This window comes from Oryx dammah, unplaced genomic scaffold (assembly GCF_014754425.2).
Source record: "Oryx dammah isolate SB20612 unplaced genomic scaffold, SCBI_Odam_1.1 HiC_scaffold_26, whole genome shotgun sequence".
NCBI lineage: Eukaryota > Metazoa > Chordata > Mammalia > Artiodactyla > Bovidae > Oryx > Oryx dammah.
The window spans coordinates 80,508,371-80,519,544 of NW_024070210.1; the positions used below are offsets into that span (position 1 = coordinate 80,508,371).

At 54.1% G+C, this 11,174-nt stretch overlaps 1 protein-coding gene across 1 annotated transcript in view; it reads right to left on the minus strand.

The window, feature by feature from the left end:
- Window positions 1-1,013: 1,013 nt before the first annotated feature.
- The window catches only part of CD276 (CD276 molecule), a 34,017-nt gene continuing 23,856 nt past the window's right edge, over window positions 1,014-11,174 (minus strand). Inside the window, 7 exon segments of the mRNA XM_040227655.1 lie at window positions 1,014-2,435; window positions 4,355-4,390; window positions 5,757-5,798; window positions 6,495-6,612; window positions 6,614-6,630; window positions 10,361-10,657; window positions 10,838-11,159. Coding sequence (XP_040083589.1) covers window positions 2,413-2,435; window positions 4,355-4,390; window positions 5,757-5,798; window positions 6,495-6,612; window positions 6,614-6,630; window positions 10,361-10,657; window positions 10,838-11,159 — 855 coding nt within the window. The 3' untranslated portion in view covers window positions 1,014-2,412.

The following is an 11,174-nucleotide window of genomic DNA, read 5'->3' on the forward strand; positions in this document are numbered from 1 at the left end:
AGGGTTTGAACCCATGACCCTTACATTCAAAGCACAGCATCTTAACCACTGGACCACCAGGGAAGTCCCTTCACCCCTTCTTAAGGAAATGAAGGCTCAGAGGGATGAAGGACTTAGTCACAAGTCAGTAGCAGAGCCAGGAACAAAAGTCAAAAAGGAAAACAAGAAAAAAAATTAAAACACAAAAGTCAAGCGTCCTGACCCCCAGCCCGAGCTCTTCCTGCTGCCCTAAGGCCCTCAGAGTTTGGGGACTGACTGGTGGGCCAGTTCTGAGACCCCGGCCCCCGAGGGTAAAGGAGCCCAATGCACTCTGCAGGCTCCTACTTCCTTGAACCTGGTTCTCTGGAAATGGTTTGCTTGCCATGTTCACCTCCTCTTCTTAGTCTTCGAAACTGGACGGTGGTGAAAAATCTCAGGCCCGTTTTTCATATAAGAAAACTAAGGCCCTGGGACTTCCCTGGTGGTCTAATGGTTAAGATTCCAAATGCAGGGGCAAAGGTTCAATCCCTAATCGAGAAATTAAGATCCTGTATGCTGCACAGTGTGGCCAAAAAAATAAAAAATCTAAAGCCCAGAGAAGTTAAATGCCCAGCTCAGGATCACAGGGCAGTGCTAAATGAGGTCTTAGACCTGGACCTCTGACTCAAGAGGTGCCCATTCCACTGTGTCAGCCAAAAAGAGCATGTAGAGTTCCTTTTCTGTGTTAGTTTCTTCCTGGGTCTCAGTTTCCCCATCCATGAAATGGGGGCATTAGGCCTTAAACAAGCCTAGAGTCTGAATCTTCTGAGATAAAGGTATTAGGTGACACTTCTAGGAGTGGGTGACCAAAGGGCCTGGCTCTCTGGACAGCCAGCACCCTTACCAAGTGGGTACCTGAAGTTAGAAAAGGGGCCATGGAAACCCAGGGACTTAAGGACGGTGAGAGTAAGGAGATCCAGGCACCCCGGGCCTCAAACATCCAGGAGGAATTCTTCCAGTCGAGCCCTGCTGCCACACAATTTACAGAGAAAAAGCTTTCTACAAAGGCATTTATTTTTCCCAAAATGCACCCCCGGTTAACAAAATTTCTCAGAGTCCCACATTTAAATTAGAAACCCCCACATCTTTCATTCCTGGTGAAGGGAGGGATGTCAACAGGACATCAGGTCCTCAGAAGTTTACTCCACTGGAGGCTGGGGACGGGCTGGAGACGTGCCAGAAATAGTCTGCCCAGCTCCGAATAGCACCATGGTGGGGGAGGGGCTGTCCCTGCCCTCAGGCTTCCCCTGCGCTGCAGCTCTCAGCTCCCCGGGGTCTGGGGTCTGTCGGGTCTGGGCTGCCTGTCCCTGCTGTGCATGCCTGGAGAGACACTTTGGAAACCATCAGATGCTCCAGTTGTGGCTAGAGGCTCTGTCTCTCTTTCCAGGTTTCTGGGCAAGGATTCGGGGTGGAATGGGAGTGAGGTATCCTGGGAGCTGTGGTCCAGAAGAGGGGTTCAGCAGGAAGCAAGGCAGGAGCCCCTCACGAGTCCCTCTTGCCTCACGGGTTTCTCAGCTGAAGGGCGCACTCCTTAGGGAGGGGCTTGTCTTCTCGCGCAAGGTCCCCAGTACCTAACACAGTGCTGATGCCCAGAGATGCTCAGTGAATGTTACTTGGATCAATGAAAGGAAAAGCAGAGGGACAGCAGCAGATCACAAGGGGGCCCACGAAGCCGCCCAGGGACCTGGTGTGACCAGCACGTACTTCCCGCGGGGAGGGCGGGTGGAGGGTGGGGCTCACAGGGCACAGCCCAGGGCGCCCCGGAAGAGGCAGGGCCGGGGGAGGTCCTCACGTGTTCCAGCACGTGCACCTGCTTGTCTGCATGCCTGGGGGAGGGGCCCTGTATCCACTTAGTGGAGGAGGGAAGAGGCTGACATTGGGGCCAGAGCCCAAGGCGATGCCTCTAGTCTGGAGGAAATACTAAGGCTGCAATGGCCTGGGCTGAGGAGGCAGAGTTACGGACAGATGGGGGAGAAGGCTGAGAAGTGAGAGCTAGTGTATCTGGACCATCGGAGACAAGGCGAGGGGAGACTGTGTACCACATCTTTGGAGAAAAATGGCAGCCAGATGGTCCGTGTAGCATATCCACTGGGGAAATACGGCGGCAGGGAGGTCTGTGCATTGCGTCCGTAAGGAATAAAGCAGCGAGATGATTTAGGTGTCGTGTCGCTGGAGAAATAAGGCAGCAGGATGACTTGGGAATCGTGTCCATCAGAGAAGTAAGGTTGCAGGGTGGTCTGTGTATCGTGTCCTTTGCAGAATGAGTAGATCCGCCAGAGTGGACGCCATCTGTTGGAGGCAGGGAAGCCCCTAGCCCAGAGCTCACACTGAGGCTCCAGTGCAGCCAGAGGTGGGAGCCCCAGGGCAGGGGCAGCAGCTCCCTGAGCCTTGCGGTCAGACTATTTCTGGTCCATCATCTGCATTTCATGATGGGAAGGAAGCAAGAGGGGGGGCGCGTTAAATGCAGGAGTGTGCCAGAACCCCAGGGATGTGGTCACACAGTCGGGGGGTGGGGGAGCATGTGTGAGGGGGCCGGCAGTCTGACTGGCAACCCCCACATGAAGTACTGCCCTCAAGACTCAGATAGACACACACAGCAGCTGGGCATCAGACTGATTATGAGGGTGCTGAAGGAGACTGCCCAGTCCTTGCCAGCTTCTCTCAATCCCCTGGGTCCAGCCACCGTGCAGCCTTCCCTTCCCTTGGTCTGGCACTCTTCCCTTCCCCATGCTGCCCCCCACCCTGTCTGTCCCGATTCATCTTCTCCACTCCATACATTCACACCCATGGCCTCGCTCTCCACCATGATTTGAATGGAGAGTTTATTTCCTGACAGGGACAAGGCAACCTGAAAGTTACTTAAGGCTCCATAACCTTTGGCCAAAAATTAAGGTGCCAAAACTTTTGACCTTCTAAGTGGAAGCCACTCATATTTAGTGATAAGTCTGCATCGAGAAATAGCTTGTTCAAGATACACAGACACACAGAGAGATATAGATATGTTTACAAACAAATACACACAGAGAGGTGTAGCACCTGGTCACTTTTAATAAAGAAGAATCTCAAACTAAACTAACCTCCAACCAACCGCTTCCTAATGTAACTGCTGATGTTATGGTGATCTGACCAGTAACCATCACTAACAATTATTAACCACTGACTATGTACCAGGAACGTGCCTGTCCAGCTGAAAACCCCATTTTCTAGCCTCATTTGACTTGCAGTCATGTGACTAGGTTCTGACAAATGGATATAAACAGGAGTGACAGGAGCTATTTCTAGTCAAGCCCTAGAAAAAAATGTCCCCTCCCTCTCCTCTTTCCCTCTTCGTTCTGGAGGGGGTGTGGCAGCTGGAGCAGCCACCTGGACCTGGCAATGGAAGCTGTGAGTAGAAGAAGGCAGAAGCCAGGTAGGAGGAAGCTGGTTCCAGGGTACCAGTGGCCATAAGACAATCTCGACTCCTGTCCCGGTTAAGCCTCTATCATACTTGCATCATGTTACCTATCACTTCATGGGAAATAGATGGGGAAACAGTGGAAACAGTGTCAGACTTTATTTTGGGGGGCTCCAAAATCACTGCAGATGGTGATTGCAGCCATGAAATTAAAACACGCTTACTCCTTGGAAGAAAAGTTATGACCAACCTAGATAGCATATTGAAAAGCAGAGACATTACTTTGCCAACAAAGGTCCGTCTAGTCAAGGCTATGGTTTTTCCAGTGGTCATGTATGGATGTGAGAGTTGGGCTGTGAAGAAGGCTGAGTGCCGAAGAACTGATGCTTCTGAACTGTGTTGTTGGAGAAGACTCTTGAGAGTCCCTTGGACTGCAAGGAGATCCAACCAGTCCATTCTGAAGGAGATCAGCCCTGGGATTTCTCTGGAAGGAATGATGCTAAAGCTGAAACTCCAGTACTTTGGCCACCTTATGCCAAGAGTTGACTCATTGGAAAAGACTCTGATGCTGGGAGGGATTGGGGGCAGGAGGAGAAGGGGACAACAGAGGATGAGATGGCTGGATGGCATCACTGACTCGATGGACGTGAGTCTGAGTGAACTCCGGGAGTTGGTGATGGACAGGGAGGCCTGGCGTGCTGCGATTCATGGGGTCGCAAAGAGTTGGACATGACTGAGCAAATGAACTGAACTGAACTGAAGAGCAATGGGGACCTTGATTTCTCCGCCTGCTGCCATTTCAACAGGGAAGAGTCGAGGCTGTTCCTCTGGGGGAGGGAGCCTCGGGGCAGCAGCAACCCCATCACCAATGACCAGCCCCTAGCCTCCTACATACAAGGGCACACACACACACACAGATGCACAAACACCACATGTCTTTACCTTCTTTGTTTTCAGAGTGTTTCAGGGGCCGCAGGGCTGCAAAAAAGGAAGGAGTACACAGTGAAGGGGCAACTGTGGAAAGTGGTGGTAAGGAAGAAATAAAGTCTAGAAGAAGGACTGGGACGAAGAGGCAGGAGGGAGAAGTTGAAAGGGTGAGGGAAACATCACAGCGCTGGAAAAGGGGTCTCAGCTGCGGCCCCAAGTTCCCATTCTGCTCTGTGACTTGTCACTCCTCCCCCAGGCCTCAGTTTTTTGTACCTCTATAATAGGAACAACTTCCCAGCCCTCCTGTGAGTGAGGGATGTGAGAGTACCCTGAGCCTGCTCTACAAATAGGGTTAAGAGAGGCGCTAAGGGAGGCTGCAGGTGTCGCCAGCTAGGCCCAGGATCTTGCAGAACTGAGACTAAGCATGTCTCTAAGCACCCCTCTTCTCCCCACTCCCTCCCTTCTGCCAACTGCACCTGCCTCTGAACAAGAAAAATGAGGCCTGATCCCAGGCTGTGTCTACACCTGCCACACCCGGACACCAAAGGCAGAGAATGAATTGGCACAGGTTACAACAGTCCCCAGAGGTTATCTTCTGCCCCTTCTTCTTCAGGGACTGGGAGGTAACCCATGTCAACTGGCACCATCACAGAGGGCTCAGCAAGAACCTGCTCCCCCAACACATGGGCCCTGGGGAGGGAAGGCAGTGAGGCCTCCAGTGGCCGCGGGGCACCAGGGCCTTGGCGCCTCCTCTCCAGGCTCCAGGCTTGTGTCCCCACAGTGCCAGGCCCTTCACAAAGTCACTCGAGAAAGGTTCAAAACGGCCCTCTGGTGCCATCAGGGAAGGCCAGGAGGCCAGTTTTTACATATGGGAAACTGAAGCCCAGAGGAACAAAACGCTGACTAAAGTCCTTCAGCCTCTTAGCAGAGTGGAACTGTGTCAGGCTGAGAACACAGTGCTGGTAACAGGACTGAAAACCACGGAGCCCTTGCAGGCCTCCGGCACAATATCAGGCCCTTAATATACATGACCTCATTTAATTTAACTCACACCACCCATGGAAGGAGCAGCTAGGAGGAAACTGAGGCCCAGAGAGGCGAAGTGACTTGCTCAAGGTGACTCAGCTTATATGAGCTGGGGCTGGAACCCAGCCTGCCCTGCTTGCCGAACCAGGTCCTTCAGGGTGAGTGGCCCTGGTAGGTGGTAAACGACAGGAGAAAAGCAGCAGCAGCTGGGAGACCTGCCTCCAGGTCTACTGCTGAGCAAAGACCAGACTCACCTAGGCTGGGAGGCTCAGTCACAGGACACGCTTCATTCAAACCTTCAAGTAAATGGGGCCCCTCCAGACCCTGGGGTCCCTGCCCCTGTCCCTGCATCCGTCCTCAGCCAACAGTGTCCCTCTGGGTTCAGACTTACCCGTCTTGGATCCTTCTCCATCCCCATCATGGTCCTCGGCTCCTAGGAACAGAAACTTCCTCAGCCCTACCCACCTTCGTCACTGACCTTCTGCTCCTGGGAGTGCAGGAGGCAGGTGATGGGGCTGAGCAGGCCTGGCCTGTGGCAGGATGAGAGGGAGCCCAGGCAGGGGCCCACCACTCACCTGGCCAAGGACTATCCACTCACTCACCCACCCACCACTCACCAGAGTCGACTTCCCTACCGAGGTCAAACCACCTACCTATCAGTGTCAGCTTATCACCTGCCAATCACCAAGTCACCCACGCTGACCCCAGCAAACAGCAGCTGCTTCAGACACTGTCCACTCTAAGGATGACACATCCTCTCATGGTAACACACAAACCCACAAAGCAGTCACGCCCGTGGGGCTCGGTTTCCACGTGCTCTCACTCACAGACACACTCATGTGACTTACGCTCTCACAGTCACACACAGGCACACTCATCCCTTTGTTACACATCCACCACTCGCTCCTAGTCACACTCACATCCGCCCTGCGTTTCTGCACACTCACGGGCAGGCTCTCACTTGTTTAAACACACGAGGTCTGTTCAGCCTCCAGATCACACGTATACACACACGATGTAGCTGCATTTGCACACACATTCATTCTGTCACTGGCAAGTGACACTCCTGTTGATGTCATGGGCACACCAACATACCCGGAGACACGTGCACACCCCCTCTCTCACTCACCTGCGTTCTCCTCCTCGCAGCTCTGTTTGATCTTCCTCCAGCACACGAAGGCCAGGGCCACCAGCAGTGCGACAAGGCAGATGGAGAGCCCCACGGTCACCCACAGGGCCTCGGGGGGGGAACGTCATGGGCTGTCCTGGGAGGGGAGGTGGGGAGAACGGGGAGAGACTGTCATGCCTGACCCCCAGTGGCCCTGAGGACAACCCCCCTGACACCAGAGTGTGAACAGGGGGCTCCTACCCTCATGGGGCCCCCACACCATGAACTGAGCTTACATAAGATCCGTGCCCCTTCCCCCCACATCCACAAACCCTCCAAAGCCTGACACAGCTGGAATTGCCATGGGCAGGCCTCAACCTGGGAGGGTTGAAGAATCCGTGGCCCACGATGCTCAAGAACCTTCTATGGCTCCCTACTGACATGAAAATAGTGCTTCAGGCTTCTTTGTAATTCTATTCTCTGTAGAGATGACTGACTGCTCCCAGCCCCTGCACCATTGCTGTCGGTTTCCTCTCTCACTCTCCACCTGGCGTGTGATTCCTCCTCAGGAAGCCCCCTTTCTCCCCAAGCCCCACCTGGTGATAGTCTCCATCTTACAGATCAGGAATTGGCAAACCACAGTCCATGGGCCAAATCTGGCCTGTGGCCTGTTTTTATACAACCCAAGAGCTAATAATAGTTTCACATTTGTAAAGGGTTACCAAAAAAAGGAAAGAGAGCAGCAACAGCAACAGAGATGGTATGTGGCCCACAAAACCTAGAATACATATACATCCAGCCTTTGACAGAAAATGTGTGCAGATTCTCGCAGAAAGATGAGGGTGGACACAGAGGGCACCTGAGTACAGGTTTACCCCTGAGAAGGAGACTTGCCAGGGGAATAGTGCTGTGAAACGCTGAGGGCCCTCCTGTTGGCTGTCTCAGGGCAGAGGGAAGGAGCTGAGCTGCCCTCGGCTGGATAAGGACCCGCAGCTGTGCCGAGTGCACTATCCTCCAGCCCAGCCCCAGGATCCACAACAAATCTAACAAAAGCTCCTTCGGAAGATGCCATCAGAGCAGAGAGCAGTGCCTTCAACCCTCGAGCAGTGGAGGCCTTAACACGGATATGGGGATTTGCGGCCAGGGTCACTTCCAACAGGCATAGCCGGTTACACTGCTGCTGTGGATATCAGCAGCAAAGGGACCCATCACCCTGGGGAACAGAAGCAGAAGAGAAAGACAGCAGCTGACACAAGAGGACAGGCCAGCCAGTCCATGAAGCACATGGAAGGGACCCCTGGGAATCCAAAGCGGGGGAGGCTCCTGCAGGAAAGCATGGAGCAGACCATAGAAACACCCAGCAGGTGGGGCTCCTGCCCTGTCCAGCCCTGGGCTGGTGTTGGTACCTGGAGCACAGGTCTGACTTGCCTTCATCCCACCACCCAAGGACAGAGCGGGGCTCAGACCTGCATCTTCAGACTCCACATCCAGGGCTTGCTCCACAAAGCCCCCTCCACATACAGCACATGCAACTAACCTCCAGCAGGTGCAGAGGGACCAGGCTGGAGGACTCAAAGTCTGAGTCCCAGATCGTTTTCCAAGGCACAAAGCTGCCCGAAGCGAAATACAGGCCAAGGGCTCCAAAGTAGGGCAGACCTGCTCTCAGAAAAATAGGAGGCTGGGTGGTGGGGAGGAGAGGAAATTAGGCTGAGAGGCTAAAAGTTGGATTCTGGTTCATCTGCTCACTGCAGGATGCTGGAGCCAAGGTCTACAGACCCCCATGGATGAGTGCAGCGGGGCCACAAGCCCTCAAAACTGAAATGCAAATGACTGCATTTATCATGTATCAGAGAGGTGGCTAATCCCCAGAGTCAGAGCCACTGTGCTAGGCTGTGGCCTAGGGGAAGTTCTCTCTTCTCTCTGGCCTTCAGCTTCCTCATCTGTGAAATGAACGCACTTTAAATGCCAGCTACTACAATTTTTAATATTTTTCTCTCAGGTGGAGAAATGTCCCCACTGAGCAGCAACAGGAAAGGAGCATAGTACCAGAAAGCACATGGAAGAAACCCCTGGGGATCCCAGGGTGAGGCTCCTGCAGAAAAGCAAGGAGCAGAGCCACAGAAACACCCAGGCAGAGGGGCTCCCATTGTGCCCACCCCTAGGCTGGTGTTGGTGCCCGCAGCACAGGTCAGGCTTGTCCTCATTCTGCCAGTCAAGGACAGAGTGGGGTTTCAGACCTGCATCTTCAGGTATACGAGTATAATCGCATACTCACAAGCCCTTTCTATACAGGGTGGCGAATAGCCAATTCAGTTCAGTGTGCAAATTATCATGAAGATCACCAATTCTTCAAGGTCCCCTCAACCCCACCTGTCCCTAGAGACTTCTCCTGAAACTGCAGCCCATTCTGATCACTCCCTGCTCCTCTGAAAACTTCACATTCTCTATCAATCCTGCTGTAGCTAATATTTCTGATTCTCTCCTGTGGCTACATCAGACCATATGCTGATGTATCTAAAAGGTCAGGGAGACCCCATGGGACATCCAACAGCCCAGAGCAGTAACTACCCCACAGAAAGTACAGGCCTAGGGGTCTCCAGAAAGAGGGTGAAAGGGGTGGGCAAAGGGAACAAAGCCCTGCCAGAAGAAAAACTGTGAAAGAGAAGGAGGAGGAATGAGCCTCAATTCCTAGAAGGCAAATGTGATGGACACTTGCAGAAGTGAAGGGCACTCCAGGTCCATGCAAATGGGGCGCAGGAAGACAGGAGTGAGTCAGTGAAGCCTGAGGCTTGCACAGAAACCGGTTATCAGGGAGATCAGGTCTTCTGTGGGCCGCAGGTCAGATGGAAGTCATGGGAAAGAAATAGGAGAACCGGATGGACAGAACCTGCTGTCCTGATCCCAGAGAATGCAGGGAGGTCCCTAGGAAAGGTTAGCTGTCCCAAGGGGAGGTACAGAGGAGCCGGAATGAGATCCAAATAAGGATGAAGACTGCCTCCCCCTGGCCTGAGTGTAGGTCTGAGCCCTCTTCACACCTCCAGCCACAAGGGGTACACACTGAGGTGGGCACTAAAGGAAGGGAAGTGTGGGCTAGGAGCCCAAAACTGTAGAGACTGAGGGAATTGCCAAAGGGGCAGCATTGATCTGGTGTTTGACCACATGGGGGCAGCAGAGAGAGCCCAGCCATTCCAAAGGCTGCCTGTGCTGTATGCTGTGGTTAGCGGCAACCTAACCAGGCTGCCAGGCACCTCTGTCCATGGGGATTCTCCAGGGGGGAATACTGGAGTGGGTTGCCATGCCCTCCTCCAAAGGATCTTCTCAACCCAAGAATCGAACCCAGGTCTCCTGCCTTGCAGGTGGATTCTTTACCAGTTGAGCTACCAGGGAAGTCCAAAGGCTGGCTGGGTCCAGTTTAATTCCATCAGGAGAACTGACAATGATGGGGTGAGGGGTCTGACCACCTGGAGACAGCCCAGCTGTCTCGCAGGGGCTCACAGTCAGATGGTCCCCAGCAACAGATGGTGACGTAGCAACACCTTCTCAGCACTTGGAGAGGTTCCCGTAGGAAAGCACTCCAGACAGAGCTATGCCTTCTGGCTGCTCCAGAATTCCCTCCTGGAACGCCTCCAGATTCCAGGCAGGTATTCAGTCCCCAAGTACCAAACAAGACACTCTTAGGAGGGCAAATACTACAAATGATTCTTATTGCTCAATGTAGCAAGTCCCTTAAGGACTGCTTGGGGGAGAATTTGAGACACGTGAAATGTAAGAAAAAAATTTTTTGGTTAAGTTTCCTGACCACCAAAGCCTATCTGAATTCTGACTCAGAGTCTAGGTAAAAAGCCATGGTTCCTTCTATCCCTCACCTGGTGCTTGTCGGACCCTACCTGTGATGGTGACCGAGCCGTGAGCGTCCTGCTGCAGCACGGGGTTGCGCACCAGGCAGCTGTAGGTACCATTGGCGCCCAGTACCACCCTCAGAACACTGTGCACGTCGAACAAGCCCTGTTCGTTGGCCATCTGCGACGTGGTCACGTTGCCGGTCAAGGGCGCACCCTGCCCATCCTGCCACAACACTTCGGCCTCGGGGTAGCCCCGGTAGCTGGAGCACGTGATGGTCACCGTGTCCCCAGGCCTCAGGTCCTTGTTGGGCTCCAGGGTCATGCTGGGTTTTGAGTAGGGGGCTGGAGGGGAGCAGAGGGTAGAGGGCAGAGGTCAGGTAAGGGAAGGGCAGTGGGAAACAGTGGAGGGAAAGAGCGCTTGGAGCTGTGAGGACAAGGGTCAGCACTGGGGCAGTGGGTAAAGGGCTGCGGGAAGTAGGAGAGGCGTGCCAAGGGGAGGGCGCCCCCTTTCGCGGCTCTCACCTGCCACCTGCAGGCTGACCGCGGCGCTGCCGAAGTCCCGGATGCTCACGAAGCAGGTGAAGCTGCCCTCATCAGCCACGCGCACGCGCTGTAGCCTCAGGGACGCGTTGCCCTGAGCCAGCAGGTCGGGGAAGAGCGCTGTGCGGTTGGCATAGGCGCTGCCCTGGTCTCGGCCTTCGGCGAAGCTGTGCACCAGCTGTTTGGTGTCTGTCAGCTGCCAGATGAGGTTGAGCTGTGCTAGGCTGAAGCCGGGCTCGGTCGAGAAGGAGCAGCGCAGGGTGGCGTCGGTGCCCACGAGGGCCACCACGGGGTCTTCCGGAACCTGGACTTCCACTGC